The sequence below is a fragment of the Nomascus leucogenys genome, chromosome 18 (genome assembly GCF_006542625.1).
Source record: "Nomascus leucogenys isolate Asia chromosome 18, Asia_NLE_v1, whole genome shotgun sequence".
NCBI lineage: Eukaryota > Metazoa > Chordata > Mammalia > Primates > Hylobatidae > Nomascus > Nomascus leucogenys.
Window position 1 is genome coordinate 54,291,039 of NC_044398.1, and position 22,726 is coordinate 54,313,764.

General features: G+C 40.6%; 1 protein-coding gene across 2 annotated transcripts in view; it reads left to right on the forward strand.

Annotated features, from left to right (window-relative positions):
- MKX (mohawk homeobox) overlaps positions 1 to 21,862 on the forward strand; it is a 73,690-nt gene extending 51,828 nt beyond the window's left edge. The window contains exons 6-7 of one of the 2 annotated variants that reach the window (XM_012502757.2): positions 19,185 to 19,218; positions 19,324 to 21,862. In XM_012502757.2, the coding sequence (XP_012358211.2) occupies positions 19,185 to 19,218; positions 19,324 to 19,510 (221 nt within the window). In that variant the 3' untranslated portion in view covers positions 19,511 to 21,862. The remainder of the gene's footprint in view (positions 1 to 19,184; positions 19,219 to 19,323) is intronic. The other variant, XM_030798649.1, reaches the window with a different exon arrangement.
- Positions 21,863 to 22,726: the final 864 nt, after the last annotated feature.

Below are 22,726 nucleotides of genomic sequence, written 5' to 3' on the forward strand. Positions count from 1 at the left end.
TTTGTTTGTTTGTTTTGTTTTGAGACAGAGTCTTGCTCTGTCGCCCAGGCTGGAGTGCAGTGGCACAATCATGGCTCACTGCAAGCTCCGCCTCCCAGGTTCACGCCATTCTCCTGCCTCAGCCTCCTGAGTAGCTGGGACTACAGGCGCCTGCCACACACTCAGCTAAATTTTTGTTAATGTATATATATTTTTAGTTGAGATGGGGTTTCACCGTGTTAGCCAGGATGGTCTCGATCTCCTGACCTCGTGATCCACCTGCCTCGGCCTCCCAAAGTGCTGGGATTACAGGCATGAGCCACTGGGCCGGGCCTGGAGATTTAATTTTTAAAGCATTTTGGAGTATGTGTAGTATATTCCAAAACCAAACCCAAAAAGTATAGATAAATGGATCTGGTTTGTCCTGGAAATGTCGTGTTTTCTTCCTTTTCTCTTTCGCACAGCTTTCTGCCTTTCCCTCTATTTCTGTTGCTTATTTTAAAATTGGTAGGAGTGTGTTAGTGGTTGTTAAAATATTACATTTCTCTCTATAATCATTGTATTAGTCCATTTTCATGCTGCTGATAAAGACATACCTAAGACTGGGTGATTTATCAAGAAAAAGATGTTTAATGGACTCACAGTTTCACGTGGCTGGAGAGGCCTCGCAATCATGGCAAAAGGCAAAAGGCACATTTTCATGGCAGCAGGCAAAAGAAGATGAGAGCCAAGCAAAAGGGGAAACCCCTTGTGAAATCATCAGATCTCATGAGAGTTATTCACTACCATGAGAACAGTATGGAAAAGACCTGCCCCCATGATTCAATTACCTCCCACCAGGTCCCTTTCACTGCACGTGGGAATTGTGGGAGCTACAATTCAGGATGAGATTTGGGTGGGGACACAGCCAGACCATAACGGTCATCAAAAGATAAAACAAAGAGTAGAAAAGATAAGAAAAAGCAGAAAATTGCTTTTAATCCCCCAGAAGTATTAGATTCATTGGCCATTTCTCTAAATCAGTAACTTTTAGCGACTAAAACAAATACGTTTTCTTTTTTATTTATAGGTGTTTTATTTACTTATAACCATATGTGACATCTGTAATGCAGTATGTATGGCTGGACATTTAAATACATTTAAATCATGTGAACATGCCATTCTTTTGTACTTAAATTTCTATGAAATGGCCTTGCAAAAACTTTTCTGTGTATTATACTTGTTCTTGCCTTTTCCTGGTAGTCATTCAGTTCTTGTTTGGGGGTATTTTTAAACCTAAGATCATCATGGTGTTTGTTCTCTCTCTCTTTCCCTTTCTTTCTTCATAATTTCTTTGATTCATGCTTAAGTACTGTAGTTTGAATGTCTGGTGATGCCTACAGAAATATCTCTCCTGCATATTACACTTCTTAACTCTGTAGTATAGATCCTTATTATTTTAGACCTGCTATGTTTAATTTTTGGTCATTGGGAGGAGTGGTCTCAGCACAGAATGACCCCACAGACTCTGGGGGAGGCACAAGCCCAGCTCATCTCTCAGCACACACACAGCCAAGAGTTGTCTCAGATCTCAAGCTCTGTCCCTAGACATATAGGTGGCTTTCAGATGGCCACCATTAGCAATTTAGTCCTCTTCAGCCCTATGGTTCCAGAAGCTGGTGCTGTGACATTCTGTGGCTGTTCAAAAGCAAAGCCATCAGAAGGCCTAGATAGGACCCTCTCTATCCTCCATCACAATTCAGTCCAGGATCCTAACCTCTGTGCTCTGCCTCAGTCATTTTTGTTGAGCAGTTGCCAAGCTGTTCGCCTGGTGGATCTCTACCCTAGTCCCTGTTCCTCTTTAGAGACCATGTAGCTCCAGCTACCTCGCAGGGCTGACCTAGAAATAACAGACTAAAAATAACCAAATACTCTATTCGTAAAACCTCATCACTATGTCAGTGTATAATAAAACAATGCTCTGTTCTTTTTGAGGCAGGCCTGAATAAAATATTCCAAGAGCAGCAGAAACTAAGTTCACTTTAGTTTATAAAAGCTTGTTATCCTACCCTAGAAAGAAATTCTATGTTAGGTTGAATAATTAGTTTTTGATGACCCCATGTGGAATACTATTTGTCACCTTATTTTCCCAAAGGAAAGATTAAGAAAAAAGTCAAAGACTTATAAAAATAAAAGGCCCTACCAGCACAGCAATTTTGCACTGGGCCAACATGTTTATTTTCAAAACAGAAAACACAGATCTCATGACAGTATATCATTACCATGGCTATTCCAGTTAGAAGAAGGAGGGTGATTTGCATATTCTGGAGTATCCTGTAATATAATACAATGAAAATCTTGGATTCCTTTGTTCTCAAGTGTGTATTAGTAATAATTCTCCCTGATTTATATGTCATAGCATAGTAAAAATTGTAAGAACCAGGCAAAGGAAATGCAAGTAAAGTGAGATGTTTTACCACCTTACCTGATGAAAAGCATTTTTAGAGGTATTATATCCATATTTAAGCAAAGATAGACAATAAATAGTATTTTTGAAGTTGGAATTACTGATTTCTGGGCGATATTTTCTTATAAAAGTGTTATATCTGCTATTCATATTTAATTAGAGTCAAGAACTTGGTTTATTAAAACAGAATTACCATTCAACCCAGCAATCCCATTAGTGGGTATATAGCCAAAGGAAAATAAATCATTCGACCAAAAAGACACATGCATTTGTATATTCATCGCAGCACTATTCACAACAGCAAAGACATTAAATCAACCCAGATGTCCATCAAGAGTGGATTGGATAAAGAAAGTGAGGTACATATACACCATGGAACACTACACAGTCATAAAAAAGAATTAAGTTATATCCTTTGCAGCAACATGGATGCAGCTGGAGGCCATTATCCTAAGCAAATTAACACAGGAACAAAAAATCAAATACCACATGTTCTCATTTATAAATGAGAGCTAAGCATTGAGTACACATAGACACAAAGAAGGAAACCATAAGCACTGGAGACTCCAAAAGGGCGGAGAGAGGGAGAGCAAAGCCTAAAAAGCTGCCTATTGGATACTGTGCTCACTACTGAGTGATGGGATCATTCACACCCCAAACCTCAGCATCACACAATATACCTGTGTAACAAACCTGCATATGTACCTCGTGAATTTAAAATAGTAGTTGAAATTATTACCAAAAAAATCTTGGTTCATTCGATACAGGCTTAAGATTGCTAGTTGACCCTTACTGAAATATTAGAAATCCAATAATATATATATTTTTTACTATGACAAGGTAATAGTGCCTTGTGCTGCTATACTTCAGTGAACACCAGGAATTCCAGCATGGTTCTTTACTAAAACAGTCCATTTAGAATGCTCCACACAGTAGTTCTCTTAGGGCAGCCCCTTCACCATGAACATCAGAACACCTGAGGAGCCTGTTCAAGTGCCATAGCCATGACCTACCTGAACACAATCTCAGAGATGGGATCCAGGAAGCTTCCCCTTTGAAGACTTCCCCAGAGAATTTTATTCTCTTCTCTAGAGCATCCTAAGAAAATGAATAAGAGGCTTGTATTAGTCCATTCTCACACTGCTGTAAAGATACTACCTGAGACTGGGTCATTTATAAACAAAGGAGGTTTGATTGCCTCACAGGTCTGTATAGCTGGAGAGGCCTCAGGAAATGTACAATCATGGTGGAAGGAGAAGCAGGCACCTTCTTCACAAGGCAGCAGGAGAGAGAAGAGTGAGCAAGAGCAGGGACAATTGCCTTATAAAACCATCAGATCTCATGAGAGTTCCCTCACATGACGAGAAGAGCATGGGGGAAACCACCCCATGATCTGATCACCTCTCACTGGGTCCCTCCCTTGACATGTGGGCATTACAATTCAAGATGAGATTTGAGGACACAGGCAAACCATATCAAGGCCTAAGGTATGACAGGAGAGACCCAGTAAGGGGCTTAGTACCTTTATAGAGCTTGGAGTGGCCCCTTAGCTAACAAAGGATGATTTGCACCCTGACTTCTTCAAGTCAGGAAGCAGGGTGCCACAGCCCTTCTTATGTGCTGGGCACTGTTTCAAGAGCTTTCCATTTAATACCTCATTTTATCCCCACAGCAACCGTATGAAGTAGGTGTTACAATGATCCCCATTTTATAGGTGAAGAAACCTAGATATAGTGTGTGTAAATAACTTGTCCAAGGTCACGTACTTAGTGAGTCCACTATGTTCCTGTGGCCCTAGGACAAATCCAGTGCCTCAGACAAATACTGTATAAGCAGGTGGTTTGGGATCTATGAAATGTTTTTTATTTTCCTCCCAAAAGATGAACTTGTTAGGTTTTTGTTGTTTTTTGAGATGGAGTCTCACTCTGTCACTCAGGCTGGAGTGCACTGGTGCGATCTCGGCTCACTGCAAACTCCGCCTCCTGGGTTCAAATGAATCTCCGGCCTCAGCCTCCTGAGTAGCTGGGATTACAGGTGCACGCCACCATGCCCAGCTAATTTTTGTATTTTTAGTAGAGACGGGGTTTCACCATGTCGGTGAGTCTGATCTTGAACTCCTGACCTCGTCATCTGCTGGCCTCGGCCTCCCAAAGTGCTGGGATTACAAGGGTGAGCCACCACACCCGGCTGACTTGTTAGGTTTAAGCAGTTTATCTCTTACTTTTTTCTAACAATATCTTGTATTCTAAATTTAGGTGGTAATCATGGAAAAAGGATCTGTATGCCATTGGAATTTAATAAGTGTATATTTAATAAATTAATAGGAAGGGAACATAATCGGATGCTTCCAGTTAGCAAGAGCTGTCCCCACTCACCCACGTGTGGCTTCCTTCAGCCAGAACCGGTTCTCCTTAGCAGGGAATCTTTCTCTAGGAGCAGAGAGGTTCTCATTTAAAAGTAGTGGTGACCGGTCTCTTCCTTTTTTTGGAGGCTACATTTCTTCTTGGTTTGGGATGTACATGCCTGGGCAAAATTTAGAGTAGATCTCTTGGCAAGATTTAAAGTGGAGACATGTTATTTAGTGTTCGTTTGGTCAAAAGGGGTCATGGGAGGACCGCTAGATTAGGGGTGCTCTGTAACCTCTAGCTCCAGCCACCTTCCCACGGGCAAGGAATTTTACCCCACCCTTATGCATAGTTCTTTTTTAATTTATACCCTTTGATACCATCAGCAGAAATCTTCCCAATTTTCATTTCAAAGTATACCTTCACCCCAGTTTAGGCTTTAAATACTGTTCCTAAATTAAAAGCAGAAAATTGCAGAACCTTTAAACATAGAAATGTGTGAACCCAGAACACCGACATGCCAAGTACAGTTTTAAGGTTTAAGTTTATTAAGAACATTGCAGCATATTTAAAATGTAGAAGAAAAACTGGTAATAGTATTCATCTTATGTCCAAAATGTGGTTTTTTTTTCTAGTAGTAAATACAGCAGATGAACAGTGAGTAGAGAAACTGCCATTTGCCACTCTTGTGAAAGAGCCAAGAAGTTTGTGAGCGTCACCTCTCTCTTTGTGTCATTTCTGGTGTTAATCAGTCAGACAGGTTTAACACAGAGATCTCCTAGTCTGAAGTGTCATTTCTGGAGATGGTAATTTGAGGAATACAAAAAGCATGGTAATAATGTGAGCCAATTCAAAGATACACTACAGTTCATGTATCAAAGGAAAAATACTTTTCGATGGTTTTTCAGAGATATTGAGGAGTTTGAAAATAGATGGAGGAGACAGACTTTCCAGCCAACTTCTAGATCATGAATGCACATTTTTTTCCATTTAAAAAGTCTTTTTTTGCTGAAGTCATGTTAGTCTTTTGTAGCCTAACACCATTCAGCTGTTTATTTATTAAACAAGTCAACCCTTCTAAAACTGCAGTGTGGTAACTATAAAGTGAATCGTGGGAGAAATAACCCTTGGGCTATATAGAACTGAAAGGATATCAATATTAAGATGTGGGGACAAAATTAAGGTTTAGCTAAGAAGTACTATAAATGCATTTAGGTTTCAGAACTAGTAGCCCAACCTGCATGTAAAAAGGAGTGCTTTTATGAACAATTAATGCCCTTTGCAACATACAAGCACACACAGAAGTTATTCATGCATAGTTAGGAAGTCATTTTCTGAGACTTTGGCTGGAAATCTAGGTTTCATGGATGAAACACTTTGGGTAACATCTCCAATATTCCCCTTGAGAAAATGAAGTAACAAAATCCATTAGACACTTAAAGCTAATAGATATTCTTTAATGTGGCTCCAGGTCTCTTTGTCTTGGCATGTTGTGGTGTTTTGGCACAAAGGACCATCAGAAAAGCCATTTTTGTCTTTGAAGATGATAGATTCTGCACACTTAATCCATTAATCTGAGCTTATGGGCTTTTGCCCAGAGTTAAAATATTTTCTCCTTACATAATGGTTTTCATATTAAATCATCAAATAACACTAATTTTTCTGGTGACTGCATTTAATTCCATTTTCTAAACGTAGAAAATTAAAGTGAGTAAAGTGAGAGAGGAGGTTAACTTTTTCTGGGTTTTTTTTTTTTTTTTGAACAAGGACTTCTATAGTGCTTGGTATATGTGCTCCAGCTCTCTTCTAAGTGTTTTATAAAATATGAACTCGTGTGGTCCACATAACTACCCTATGACTCCGGTACTATTATCCTTGTTTAATAGGTGATAAAGATGAAACGCAGAGAAGTCAAGCAGCTGGCCAGCTTGGCACGCGGATGCTAAGTGAGAGAGCAGAGGTGCAGCTCGTGCTGTCTAGGTTTAGAGTCTGGGCTCTGACCATTACACTACACGGCCTCTAAGGCTCCCTCCAGACCACCCTCGTGGTGAATACCAACAGCCAAGAATAGAAACGAGAATACTTAACATTTCCAGACCCCCTTTCTCATCCCCCACTGACACTGGCCTCCCCATAGACTGCATTCAAATCTTCAAAGTGAAATTTCAGGCTGAACTTTTTAAACTTGGGGAAGATGGAGCCTTTGAGATCACAGAGGAGCAATCTTGGAAGGTGGGACTATGCTGAATGACTTAGCATCAAGAATATTTAATGTGCTTAGTGAAAACAATCACTGGGTGGTGGTCTGTTTATTCTGAAAAGCTACTTTTAAGTTATAAGTCCTGCTTCCTGCACCTCCACTGGCCCAGAATGATGAGGCCAGAAGAGCTGTGCATTTTGCCAGAAAAAAAGAAACATCAGGAAATGACTAAAGAGCCACCAGCCAGGGCTGTAGCTCCCTAACATAAGGAGCCAAGCAGCACTTTCACAGGTCGACCTGAGGCATTGATACTCCTGCAGAAAAAAAGGTGTCCCATCCTTGTTATTAATGGAATTAATAACCTAGCCTGAGAGCTTCGAGATATGAAAATAGCCCCATCTTAACCAGGGAGCTCTTCACCGTTGGTTCAAAATAGAAAGGTCTGGGCTGGGCGCGATGGCTTACGCCTGTAATCCCAGCATTTTGGGAGGCCAAGGCGGGTGGATCATGAGGTCAGGTGTTCAAGACCAGCCTGACCAACATAGTGAAACCTGTCTTCAACATAGTGAAACCTGTCTCTACTAAAAATACAAAAATTAGCCGGGCGTGGTGGCGGGCACCTGTAATCCTAGCTACTCAGGAGGCTGAGGCCGGAGATTCATTTGAACCCAGGAGGCGGAGTTTGCAGTGAACCGAGATCGTGCCACTGCACTCCAGCCTGGACGACAGATACTCTGTTTCAAAAAAAAAAAAAAGAGAGACAGAGAGAGGTGTGGCTTTTAATTTTTATTCTCTGGCAGGAGCTAGTTGGGGGGACTATGCATTGACAGAAAGGCAGTTGAAGGTGAGGACCCTGTGGATCCAGGACATCTGGCTATCATTAGCCATCATGAGGGGACAGCCCACATGATGGGTGGCAGAAAGGAAAAGAATCTCTGGCCAGAATATGGAAGTCATGGCTGGAGGCAACACTGGCTTTATTTTTGGAAAAAAGTTGGCCGGGCGCGGTGGCTCATGCCGATAATCCCAACACTTTGCGAGCCAAGGTGGGCGGATCACCTGAGGTTGAGAGTTTGAGACCAGCCTGGCCAACACGATGAAATCCCATCTCTTCTAAAAATACAAAAATTAGCTGGGCATGGTGGCGGGCACCTGCAATCCCAGCTACTCAGGAAGCTGAGGCAGGAGAATCATTTGAACCCAGGAGGCGGAGGTTGCAGTGAGCCAAGATCGTGCCACTGCAGTCCAGCATGGGTGACAGAGCAAGACTGTCTCAGAAGAAAGAAAAGATTTTTCTTCTCTTCTCTTCCCTTTTCTTTTCTTTTCTCTTCTTTCTTTCTTTCCTTCCTTCCTTTTCTCTCATTCTTTCTTTCTTTTTTTCTTTCTTTCTCTTTGTTTCTTTCTTTCTCTTTCTTTCTTTCTTTCTTCAAATTCTGAAATAATTTTGGACACCTCTCATTCTTTATACCCCCAGGATAAATAATTTAGCTAGTCTATTGCAAGAAGAAAAAAAATACTAGGTCCACCCATCAAGATGGGGTGGGTTTCATTTTATTCATTTATTTATTATTCATTTCTCACCATTTAGAAAGCTTCCAAAGCTCTCCTATCTCCAGACCCACAAAGTCCAGGCTTCTAATAACTCTTTCATCTTCAGTAGCCTTGATCTTCACCAGGCTTTAGTTGCAGTCTCTTCCTGTCATGCCAAAGTTTTAAAGTAAAGCTCACTTTGGTCAGTGGGACTGGTAGAAGCATTTGGTCATCAGCAAATAACTGTTATGGGTTGTTGGGTGGTTTTTCTTTTCTTCCTTTTTTTTGGGGGGGAAATATCACTTAGAATGATTTATCTTTACTCATTCAAAAGCTCTAACTGTCCCAAAGAGAGGATAACCATAAAAATTTCCTCTGAAAGTGATGCAGCAGCAGCTGCCTAGGAACTGTTTAGCAGTCATTCGCTCAGGGCTATAGAGGAGCGGCTATAGGGATATCACACATCTATTAGAAATCACTCTACTGGGCCGGGTGTGGTGGCTCACGCCTGTAATCCCAACACTGGGAGGCCAAGGCAGGCGGATCACGAGGTCAGGAGATCGAGACCATCCTGGCTAACATGGTGAAACCCCGTCTCTACTACAAATACAAAAAAAATTAGCTGGGCATGGTGGCGGGCGCCTGTAGTCCCAGCTACTTGGGAGGCTGAGGCAGGAGAATGGCATGAACCTAGGAGGCAGAACTTGCAGTGAGCCAAAATCACGCCATTGCACTCCAGCCGGGGCGACAGAGTGAGACTCTGTCTCAAAAAAGAAAAGAAATCACTCTACTGAAAGTATAAAGAAGATCTCAAGACAACTTACTTGAATTCCCTATTCTACAATTTGGACAGATTCCTTGATATTACATATTAAATCATAAGGAGAAAAAAATCTGGTTTTGGTCTCTTTGTTATCTAAAATCCTAGCAAAAAGCACAGAGAAAAGTTTAATCCATTTTTAATAGGTTCTGTTGCCATAGGCTTTCTATATATACAATGCATTACGCCTTGCCATGGTCTTTGCAGGTGGCTTTATTGACAGAAGTTACTTGGATAATGCCATGCAGGGGTTAAAAACATGAACTTCAGGGCCAGGGGACCTGGCGCTGAGTCTCACAGCTTGCAAAGGTGCAAGTTCCTGGACCCCTCTAAGCTACAGTGTCATTTGTAAATAAGGGTGGTGGTGCTGTCACACAGGGTCATTGCAGGCGTTTAACCAAATAACATTAATAGAGTTTCTGGCATAGTGCCTGGCATAGAATAAGCACTCAATAAATATTGACAGCAGCATTAGATTCTCATAGGAGCGTGAACCCTATTGTGAATTGTGCATACAAGGGATCTAGGTTGTGCACTCCTTATGAGAATCTAACTAATGTCTGATGATCTGAGGTGGAATCGTTTCATCTCAAACCCCCCGCTCCCTGGTCTGTGGAAAAATTGTCTTCCACGAAACCAGTCCCTGGTTATTTTAAAGATAACTCCTTCTTGCCGTTTAAGTTTAAGTTGGATGGAGCTGGATTTTGAATTCTTTCAGGCTGTTTCTATTTCACAGGCAAAATCCACTGTCACACTGGGAAAGGCCAAGGGGTAAATGATTGTCTTATTTATTAACAAAAGGTAAGGAGAACACGGAAGTTCAGTAGAAAATGCAGGTTATAACACATGTCCAGAACGATGCCATTTTTAAAAATGTGTATAATACTTGTTTGGAAGGCCGTATATCCAAATGTTAATATTAGTTATCTCTGATTACCCCTTATTTTCTATTTTACACTTTTTCCTAGATTTTCTGCAGGGAAGATGTATTACTTTCTTATTAAAGAAAAACAACAAATGCTATATTTATATATATATGTGTGTGTGTGTGTGTATATATATATACATATATATACACACATATATTTTTTTTTCTTTTTTGAGACAGGGTCTCACTCTGTCACCCAGGCCCAAGTGCAGTGGCATGATCTCAGCTCACTGCAGCCTTGACTTCCTAGGCTCAAGTGCTCCTCCCACCTCGGCCTTCAGAGTAGCTGGGTCTACAGGCACACACCACCATGCCTGGCTAATTTTCAAAATTTTTAATAGACATGAAGTCTCAATGAGTTGCCCAGGCTGGTCTCAAACTCGTGGGCTCAAGCAATCCTCCCGCCTCAGTCTCCCAAACTGCTAGGATTACAGGCATAAGCTGCTGTATCCAGCCAACAAATGCTACTTATAAAAAGAAAGAACTGTATAGTCACTGTAGAACCAATTTGTAGAGGGGTATGGAAGCCTAGCTTCAGTCTCCAGGTACGGAGAAGTAGAGATGGAGTCTGTAGCAATGTGAGCAGGGAGCCCTGGGGACTGCTTATGAGCCCTGGGGGTCATTTGGTAAGGCACTGCAACTTCACAGCAATTGGTATTTCAGAATCTTCAGTGAGGTTTTTATACCTGCCCTACTCACCAGAGTCTTGTTCTTATCCTCAGTTGTTCCAAGTATGTGAATAACTCTAGAAACTGATCTGGTATCCCCAGAGGCTCTCTAGACTTCTGAGGTCAGTAACACACTAGACGCAGGCTCTGCGCACCTGCTATCAAAGTAATGGCCCCCAAACTTAACAGGTGTGCAGAAGCACAGTTTTCAAGCGTCTGGAGCTCTGACTTGCTTTGGATCATTATCACAGGTCCCGGATTTTTAATTGCTCTGCAAGGGCACTAGGCCAGGCCTCATAAGCAAGGTGAATATAGTCATGCATTGCTTAACAACAGGGATGTGCTCTAAGAAATGCAAATTTATCATCAGGCAGTTTCATCAGGTGCAAACCTCATAGTGTGTACTAACACAAACCTAGACAGCATAGCTTTCTGCATACTGAGGCTGCATGGTGCAGCCTATTGCTCCTAGGCTACAAACCTGTACAGTAGATCACTGTACTGACTACTGTAGGCAATCAGAACCAATGGTAAGCATTAAAAATATGTATCTAAACATACCTTCCATAGAAAAGACACAGTAAAATACAGTATAAAACAAGGGCCCCCTGCCCCCGGGCCACGGACCGGTAGCGGTCCAGGCTGCATAGCAGGAGATAAGCAGCTTCATCTGTATTTACAGCTGCTCCCCCATCACTCACATTACCGTCTGAGCTCCACCTCCTGTCAGGTCAGCGGTGGCATTAGATTCTCACAGGAGCACAAACCCTATTGTGAACTGCACATGTAGTTGTGCGCTTCTTTTTCTTTTCTTTTTTTTATTTTTATTTTTTTGAGACTGAGTCTAGCTCTGTTGCCCAGGCTGGAGTGCAATGGCAGGATGAGATCTCAGCTCACTGCCACCTCCGCCTCCCGGGTTCAAGCGATTCTCTTCCTCAGCCTCCCAAGTAGCTGGGATTACAGGTGCCTGCCACCATGCCTGGCTAATTTTTGTATTTTTAGTAGAGACGGGGTTTCACTGTACTGGCCAGGCTGGTCTCAAACTCCTGACCTTGTGATCCACCTGCCTCGGCCTCCCAAAGTGCTGTGATTACAAGCACAAGCCACCGCGCCTGGTCAGTCGTGCACTTTTTATGAGAATCTAACTAATGCCTGATGATCCGAGGTGGAACAGTTTTATCCTGAAACCTCCCCCATCCCTGGTCCATGGGAAAATGGTCTTCCACAAAACCAGGCACTGGTGCCAAAAAGGTTGAGGACTGCTGGTAAAAAAATAAAAAATTATGCATTTGTATAAGGCACTTACCATGAACAGAGCTTGCAAGGCTGGAAGTTGCTTTGGGTGAGTGAGTAAGTGAATGGTGAGTGAATGTGAAGGCCTAGGACATTACTCTACATTACTGTAGACTTTATAAACACTGGACACTTAGGCCACCCTAAATTTATTATAAAATTTTTTTCTTCTGTAATGAATTAATCTTAGCTTACTGTTACTTTTTTACTTTATACACTTTTTAAAAAAAAGTTTTGACTCTTTTGTAATAACACTTAGCTTAAAACACAAACACATTGGACAGCTGTATGAAAATATTTTCTTTATATCCTATTCTGTAAACCTTTTCCTGTTATTAAGGTTTTTCATTTTTGATTTTTACTTTCTAAACATTTTTGTTAAAAACTAAGCCACAAACACACACATTAGCCTAGGCCTGCACAGGGTAAGGCTCATCAGTGTCACTGTCTTCCACCTCCATGTCTTGTCCCACTGGAAGGTCTTCAGGGGCAATAACACGCATGGAGCTGTCATCTCTGATAATAGCAATGCCTTCTTCTGGAATTCCTCCTGAAGGGCCTGCCTGAGGCTGTTTTACGTTAACTTTTTTTTTTTTTTTTTTTTTGAGACATAGTCTTGCTCTGTCACCCAGGCTGGAGTGCAATGGCGCAATCTCGGCTCACTGTAACCTCTGCCTCTCAGGTTCAAGCAATTCTCCTGCCTCAACCTCCCAAGTAGCTGGGATTACAGGCCCCGCCACCACGCCCAGCTAATTTTTTTGTATTTTTAGTAGAGACAGGGTTTCATCATGTTGGCCAGATTGGTTTCAAACTCCTGGCCTCAAGTGATTCACCCACCTCGGCCTCCCAAAGTGCTAGGATTACAGGTGTGAGCCACCATGCCCGGCTACAGTTAACTTTTTAAATCTAAGTTGAAGGAGCACACTCTCAAATAACAACAAAAAATATACTAAACACATAAACCCAGTAACATAGTCATTTATTATTAGCAAGTATTATGTACTGTACATAATTTATGTGCTATACTTTATACATTTAGCAGCTCAGTAGGTGTTTTTTTGTTTGTTTGTTTGTTTTGTGATGGAGTCCCGCTCTGTCACCAGGCTGGAGTGCAATGGCGAGATCTTGGCTCACTGCAACCTCTGCCTCCCAGATTCCAGCGATTCTCCCACCTCAGTCTCCTGAGTAGCTGGGATTACAGGCATGCACCACCACGCCTGGCTAATTTTTTGTATTTTTTAGTAGAGACAGGATTTCACCATTTTGGCCAGGCTGGTCTCGAACTCCTGAACTCAAGTGATTCGCCCACCTCAGCCTCCCAAAGTGCTGAGATTACAGGCGTGAGCCATGGCGCCCAGCCTCAGTAGGTTTCTTTACACCAGCATCACCACAAACACATGAGCAATGTGTGGCATGACCACATTACGATGTCACTAGGTGATAGGAATTTTTCAGCTCCATTATAATCTTATGGGCCACTGTCGTATATATGGTTTGCCACTGACCGAATTATCATTAGGTGGTACACAACTGTACCTTCTTTTATTGTTTTAAAATATGAGTGGCTTCCTCTTCCCACTCAAATAATCCTAGTGGTCTGTCTTTGTTTTCCCCCTTGGCCGAGCTATTTCAGTAATGATTTCTCACTGGCTCATTTACTTCCCTTTCCATCATCTCAAAAGTTTTTTTTCTTCTACTCCCTCCATTTTAATTTAGGGAAGCATATATAATTTTTACATTATTTGATTTAAAAACCTGAATTCTAAATCTCACCTCATTTTATTTACGTTTCAGTGGCATATGTGAAACAAAAACATTTTTCCCTTTAGGGCTTATTTATTAAATTTTTTAAAAACCTCAGAGAAAAAGATTTGGCCACATTTTTGTCTCTTTTTATGGCTACAAATATAACATCAGGAATATATATCAGAATTAATGTGCTTCTGAGTTGCATTTTTCACAGTTGGCCACAGAGCTTTTTGCTTAGCTATCTCGAGTTGCATTGGAACTGAGTTTTCTGTATAATTTTTTCTCTACTTAACTGTAGAAGGAAACACATGTCCAAACTGAGGATAGCCCCACTTTAAGTTTCAACATGGTTTGGGTTTTGCAGCATCCAAGATTTTCCTAAATACACACCTCTTTTTTTTTTCTTTTCTTTTCTTTTTTGGTCTTAAAACACGCTCTTTTGGCTGGTTCAATAAGCCGTTCCTGCCAACCAGTTGCTTTTATGGTAATTGACAGTGTAGCTGATTTTTGGAACCTTGGAATCTAAAAAGGCATTTTAGCTCAGACTTTGGAGAGGCTGAGCCAAGCTACTTGCAGAGTAAGAGATACAGCCGAGCCAAATGTGGGGCCGTCAGACCCCAAGTCTGTGCATGCTAATGAACTGCTCTCAAGAGTCTACATACCAGGAGCTAGCTCCAACTTGCATTTTCCCTCTTTCACAACATGCACAATCCTTCCCTCTCCTGTCTGATTGTTTCTGGAGCTACTAGGTGCCACTTCTCGAGTGCAGCCGGTGAGACCACCTGTCAGCAGTGGACAGACGTGTCAGGACCCCTATGACCACCAGTGGTGGGTACACAGACCCACTGCTCCTCAAATACTGACCATGAGCTGAAAAGACACAACACACAACACACTTGAGCCAGAAAAGAGCTGATAAGTTTTTACCTCAAAGGGAAAGAGCATAAGAAAAAAAATTACAACACTTAATACAACCAGTTAGTATAATGAGAAGATTGTAAATTTTCTGAATTCCCCTCAAATGATATCAGTTCTCTAAAAGCTGCGACATTTCTCCAGATTTCATCTTAGCACAACAAATAATAAAAAAAAAATCTCCCCAAACTCCCAGATCTTTAGAGTCCTTGCTTTCCTAAAAAAGCACAAATGTTTCAGAGTCAAAGGGCTCTGTTTGCTATCTTCCTTTTGCCGGTTTGCCTCTTCTGGGAACCAGAACACGTTACTCCACAGGAGGTGGCTCTTGGACTCAAAATACCCAAGTGACACTGGGCAGCCCACCAGTAACAGCCTCAGGAAAAGCGTGCCCTTCTAACATCAATTCATTTTTTGAACTAAAATCACTTTGAACACAGAGACTGCCCACCCCCTGTACTTCCCAAGTGGGGGTAAGCAGCTTTTCCTGGTTGATTTCAGTCTTTGAGATTGAGCTTTGTTGTATGCAGTTTTCACACTGATTGATAGAGAATCAACATGTCTCTATTCTCCATTACTTTTTTTTAATAGAAATTCTTTTTTTTATTGTATTATTATTTATGTTCTAGGGTACATGTGCACAACGTGCAGGTTTGTTACATAGGTATACATGTGCCATGTTGGTTTGCTACACTCATCAACTTGTCATTTACATTAGGTATTTCTCCTAATGCTTTCCCTCCCCCAGCCCCCAATCTCCCGACAGGCCCCGGTGTGTGATGCAAGATGATTTTCTTCTGTTATTGGAAAGGAATCCAATCTATACCTAGTGACATTGAATGTGCCCATCTGCCTGAAAAATAAAATACAGAATTCAGTCTATTGAATCCTGTGTAGTACATTGCTGAGATTTGTAAAACCCGGTTAAGAATACCTGAATGGGAGTTTGAGTCTACGTTTTTGCACTTCAAAGGTATTTTCATAGGCACCAAAGTGTCAAACACATACACCCAAAGAGTAAGCAGAATTTTATAATTTCACAGTTGGCTGCAGTAAATGTGTTTCTCAGTGGAACAAGTTCAAGGAGTCAGCCACAGGGAGTGCTGGCTACAGCCAGGAGCTCATGGGGCTGCAAGACATACAAGTTGACTCCTCATCTAAAATAGAAGCTCTCTGTGGACCTGAGCCGTGAATTACATCTTCGACTTCCATATGCAGGCTCCATGCATTGATGGCATTGATGCATTGACGGGTTCTGCAACCCCTAACATATTTGATAGCCACAGGCTTTCTTCTTGTCTGTGCAGTAACCACTCTGAGATTGACAGTTCAGGTAGGGAACCGGGTTCTGGTCTCCTTCGCCTATGTGAGATGGCTTCATCTGGGAGCCAGAGCGTCAGTTACATAGTCTTCTCTAAATTATGTTTTGTTATTTCCCTAACGTTATTTAAGCCTCATGGAACTTATTCTGCTTTTGCCAAGTCTTTCCATTGAATAAATATCTCCATAACCTATTGCTTCACTTTGGCAACAGAATTGTTGCAATTTGTGGGCAAAATGGAGCAAAGGTCTAACTCATTTTGTTTTCCTCTGTAAATTTTGCTGGCTTTCCTTCTCCCAAACGAAAGCTTTGACTTGTTCTCTGTTCTGGTAGCGCCTTGTCTCTGTCCTTACTGAGTGAACATTTACAGATAGGAGAATAGAACTCAATAAAAAATGACTTCACAGATACCATGGAGACATGCTATTCATACACAAAGTCAGTAATAGTAAATAAATTAGGACACAAAGTGCTCAGAATTATGCCTGATACGTAGTAAATGATCTGTAAATCAGTAGTATCAGAGTTCTGTAAATTACAAATGATCATTCTTTTCCTGCATTTACATGAGTTACTTTATATTGCAAAATTATGGAAAGCAGCAAAGGTATAGCTAAGCATCCAGGCTGACCCTGTAAGAGCCAGAAGCTGGCAGAGCTGCAGAAGGTAACGATCTAACTGTTCACAGATCCAATTATTTCCCCCAAAGGATCCCTAAAACCTTATAAAATGCCGCCTGAGTAGTCAGTGAAAGGAGACCAAAGGAACTAACACTTGTTGTTCCATTCTGGGCCAGACACACATGATTTCATGTGTTCTTCACAACAACCTTGCCATTTGTTCACTAAATGCTTTTGTTTGGTTTGTTCGCCTTGTTTATTTAAGTTCCTTAGGTGAAGGGTTGTGAAAAGAGCTCAGAGTGACCCATGATTGTCTCGCAGTCTGCATCTTAAGGCTTAACTCAGGATATGTCAGCAGGCTTTCCCCATCCTTTTCCTTCAGAGAGGGCATTGAAGCTTGGCTGCCTCACGGGCATATAATTTATTTTGTCTTGACTATCTCTTCCTGGGAAGTTTTGCCCTGGTTAGACTGTATGATGATCATGTTGACGTTATTCTTCTCAAACCTCTTCTAGTTCTGTGACTCTCTTAGAACTCAGAATTGGAAATTAGGTTGCATTTCCTAACTAGCCTTGAGCAGTGCAGAGAAAAAGAAATTGTGAGAAATATTGGGTTGGCAGGGGCAGGTGGGGGGTAAAAGGAAGGGAGAGGACTAAGGGCAGGAAAAGACAGTTTTGCAAAGGCCGTAGAACTAGCAGAGAGCCTTGCATTTTCCAAGTTCCCTGTGTGCAGCACAGTGCCAAGTGCAGTAGCTCCCTAGTAATATTGATTATTGTTGTGGATGGTGATGATGATGAAGAGGGGCTTACCCACTATCTGGTTTTGGAGTCTCAACCCCACTCCTTTACTCAGATGCCATGCCAGTAGCCTCTCTACCACCTCCCTACATCTTTCCCTTCAGTAGGTAAATTTTTGTGTTACTCATACCAGATTCTTTTAGCCTAAGGACCTCGAGAACCCATTTTTGTGGGTTCTTTATATTTATGTGGTGTTAGGAGACATTCGTGTTCTGAGTGAAGCAGCAAATCTAAACCAAAGATGTGAGTGCAGAAGCAAAAGCTAGCATCCTAACTTTCATTTCCTGCAGCAGTAGCAGAAGGAGGCGTTCTTTTGGAAATTGAGGACTGGTGCCTGCTTCTTCTAATAAATATGCCAGGAAATCCTGTATTGCTATCACCATTGGGTCTGTTACTCATTTGCTAACTAGCAGAGGGAACTATTTGCCCATCCTTTGTCTGAAATAAATGTTTGATAACTGGCCAGGCATGGTGGCTCACGCCTGTAATCCCAGCACTTTAGGAGGCCGAGCCAGGCGGATCACGAGGTCAGGAGTTCGAGACCAGCCTGATCAACATGGTGAAACCCTGTCTCTACTAAAAATACATAAATTAGCCAGGCATGGTGGTGGGCGCCTGTAATCCCAGCTACTCAGGAGCCTGATGCAGAAGAATTGCTTGAACCCGGGAGGCGGAGGTTGTAGTGAGCCAAGATCGCACCACTGCACTCCAGCCTGGGCAGCAGAGCAAGCCTCCATCTCAAAAAAAACAAAAAAGAAAAAAGAAAATTTGATAAGCATGAAATTATGGAATCATTGAGCCAGAAACACCCACAAGATTTTCTAGAAACCCCCCTTTTTAATTTTAATTTTCTTAGAGACAGGGTCTTGCTCTGTTGCCCAGGCTGGAGTGCAGTGGCACAATCACTGCTTACTGCACCTTCAACCCCCTGGGCTCAAGCAATCCTCCTGCCTCAGCTTCCTGAGTAACTGGGAATACAGGTGAACACCCACCGTACCCAGCTATTTTTATTTTTATTTTTAGTAGAGATGAGGTCTCACTATATAGCACAGGCTGGTCTCGAATTCCTAGGCTCAAGCAGTCCCCCTGCCTTGGCCTCCCAACGTGCTGGGATTACAGATATGAGCCACTTTGCCCAGCCAAAACTCCCTGATTTTATGGTTAGAGAACTGAATCCCAGACATTGTGGGAGGTCATAATCTGCCCCCAAGTTACACTGCAGGTGGGTAGTAGGGCAAGGCCAGAACCTGTCCCCAAGTACAGTCAGCACTCTTTTCCTTATGCTGCTTGTCTCCTGATCCAAAAGGCCCAATTTTTCAGAGTAAATAACTTCAGATTTTTGTATATCTATGAGAGCTACCTTTTATTCTTTACTACCCACTGTCATCTTATTTCTGCCCCTTTGCAATTTTTTTTTGCATCTTAATATAAACTGCTTTATCTTTATTAAAAACAAACTAATTTTCAAACATATTTCCTGAAGAACTTTTACTTCTGGTCATTAGTGATGAAACTCCTGAGATGAGAAAAGAAAGGAAAAAAATAAAAATAATTGAATTTTTGCTTTTCTTTACAGACACTCTGGAAAACGGATCCAATAAGGGTGACAGGTGAGCAAAATGTTCCCATTGGCCACTCCTGCTTTTCAGCGATGGCATTTTCAATGCAAACTGCAGTGAGTTTGATCGTTTACTTTCTGTTTTGCTTAACTCCAGCGCAGCTAACAGAAAAGGACCAAGCAAGGATGACACGTATTGGAAGGAGATCAACGCAGCTATGGCCTTAACAAATCTTGCACAGGGAAAGGACAAACTGCAGGGAACTACCAGCTGCATCATCCAGAAGTCGTCCCATATAGCAGAAGTAAAGACTGTCAAAGTGCCGCTGGTGCAGCAGTTTTAAGAGCTTGTTGCTTTTCAGATCCAGTGGATGTTCTTTCTGGTGTTTTCATCAACCCTCATCCTAAGAGCCGAAGCAGGGATGAAAATGACTCTCTCCCAAACCTCTTCTTATTTTTAATTATCCCACATATATCATTTAGTTGCTTCTATAAAAGACATATAAATTATAAAAAACTCATTTTAATCAAAAATATTAACTTATTTTATGTTACTCAAACTATGCATAAAACGTCTGCATTACCATTACAGTAAGTGCCTTGCTTCCCGAAAATAAGCTCCAACGTGGGCATAGTTGAACAGCTATGCCTCAAAATGCCAACGCCATATGCTTATTAGCCTGTGTGCATCGTTCCAGACGGGCCTAATCATTCCAGGACTGAAACCAGAATCGCTGAAAGCCCTTGAAATACATTCAATAATTCATATGTTAAAACTTGGATATCTGTTCAACTCAAATGAAATCTTCCTTTTAAAAAAAGTCTACAGTATTGAAAATTGTTCAATGTGCTTTTCAGAGTGATAGTGAGAATTTTATGCATGTATCTTGCCTGCATATTTGATATGTTACAAACTTCCAAAATTCAAGGTGCAGCGATCCACATAATGTTGTACATTTAAGAAGTGATTCCTTCAAGCTAATTTAAAATTTCAATGAACACATGGTGACCAGGAAAACTTTTTTTCAAGCACTGTTGGAAAGCACCACAAAGCCCTTTAGAATTAATCTGGATTTGTTTCTCAAGTTCTGCTGAAGTTTAAAAAAAATCTTTATTATACAAATAACTCAAAATTTTCCTGTGTAATACTAAACCTGTAGTTTTAAAACATAATCCTGTTTGCATTAGAGCTCACTGTTTTTTTGTGATGGAAACTGTGTTCATATGGAATGACTAAAAATCTTTTATTTGGTTCGTTTCAAATTACAATTGCTGATGGACAATTTGTATTGCAGCGAGAACAACAGAATGAAAGAAATGTATCTCTGTGCGGCTATACATATACATACATAAAATTGATTTTTAAATTTAAAACATATGGAAAACAAAACATTGAACAGTTTGAATTTTGCCAAGTTGGACATTAAAGTAAAAATGAAGTGAAATCATGCATTGAAAGAAAACATTTTGTTTCTAAATTAGACTACCATTGAGTGAGAATAATCAATATCAAGAAAGAAGACTGTCTTTCTCAACTAAACAATAATATTCTAATCAGCTTGGGAAGACTTGAAACTTGAATAAACAGTGGAAATGCCAAATATAACAGAGGGTATGTGCTACAGAGAAGTAAAAGGGTTTGACTCTTTTATGATGGGATTTTTTTTTCTGGGTATGTAATCTATTTTTTTTTTTAACTGGAAAGCATTTTTGTCAGTGTGAATGAGGGTCAATAGTGCAGCCAAGTGGTGACATTTTTCTTTATTTTGCAAAATGCTTTTAAAACCAAAGGCTGCTCTAGTTGACAGACAGTATCAGTCTTGATCTACATTGTAGGACACGTTTTCATGTAACATAACATTTGGGGATTGGGTTTATTTAGTGTAATGAAGATAATTTGATATAAAAATATTTTGTGTATATATATATTTTTACTTTGTTTTCTAAATTGCTGTTTGCAGTAACAGTAAGCGCAAAGCAAAATATATAAGTTATGACTGTATGATCAGATGAAGTATGAGTTCTTTTGGTTTGCATCCTTAAATAGTTAGAGATCGCTAATAAAAACTTTGGAATCTTTGCAAAACAATACAAAAATGCCAAAATGTGAGCATGTCAATGAAAACTAAAGACAAATACTTCACTCTTTTTCATACTATTATAAGTTATTCTGGTATTAAATATGTTAATAAAAGTGTTTTGGTTTTGACATATTTCAGTTAAATGAATGAATGCTGGTTGTATTTTATTTGAACGAGTCATGATTCATGTTTGCCATCTTTTTAAAAAAATCAGCAAATTTCTTCTATGTTATAAATTATAGATGACAAGGCAATATAGGACAACTATTCACATGATTTTTTTTAATACCAAAGGTTGGAAGATTTTATAATTAACATGTCAAGAAGACTTTATAATAAGCACATCCTTGGCAATATCTCCAATTGCAATGACTTTTTAATTTATTTTTTCTTTTGCTGCTTTAACATTTTCTGGATATTAAAATCCCCCCAGTCCTTTCAAAGAATCTTGAACAATGCTGAGCCGGCAGCTGAAAATCTAACTCATAATTTATGTTGTAGAGAAATAGAATTACCTCTATTCTTTGTTTTGCCATATGTAATCATTTTAATAAAATTAATAACTGCCAGGAGTTCTTGACAGATTTAAAATAAAAGTTAATTTCTAGACCTCGATGATCGTATGGATTTTGTTTTCCTTTGAGAGCTGACCAGGTAGATGAAGCAGTAGAACAGAGGGGCCCATTATATTCAGCAATTCTCCTTAGACTGTTAAGGGATATGATATGGGAGTGCTGCATTTGTATTAGGTTTGAATTTCATCACCTTAGGCCACCAATCCAGCTTTTAAAGACTGAGGAAAAGGGAGTATGATGCTAACTATTAAAATGCGTAACTTTAAAATGAACATTTTCACATAATACCTTCTTTCCCTCACTAATACAATTGCATTATTTGTGGCGTGCCCTGCACTGGAGAGAAAACCTTGGCTTTGAAGCTGGACAGAACTACCTTTGAATCTCAGCTCTGTCCCTTACTACTTAGTCATTCTTATCTAGTTTCTTCATCTGCAAAGTGGCAGTAAGGAGCTATACCTTGTAGAGTTTGCACTAAGACTGAGATAAAATACAATACATAAAGTGCCTACCTCAGTGTCTGTCAGATAATAGGTGCTTGGTAACTGGAACGTATTATTGCATAGTTACAATTCCTCTATCCAGGCTTTATGCACAAGAAAGTAGAAATATTTAAAATAAATGGAACATAAGACACGGGTAGTTTAATGGACAGCTGTGGAGAGGTAGAGATGCCCGACAAGAAAAGCTGCTGTGCAATGGTGAAAGTTGGTATCAGAGTTAGAAAGGCCTTCAAGGAAGATTATTTTAGCATCATCACTTTGAACTTCCAGGCAAAAAGCATAAAGCGTTGCAAAGCCAAGGCAGAACAGACATTCCAACAGAAAACACAATATGTGCTGTCACTTCCTTCTTTGGGATAAACAAGGATTGCTTTCCCTCTATTTGTCCTGCTTGATACTGT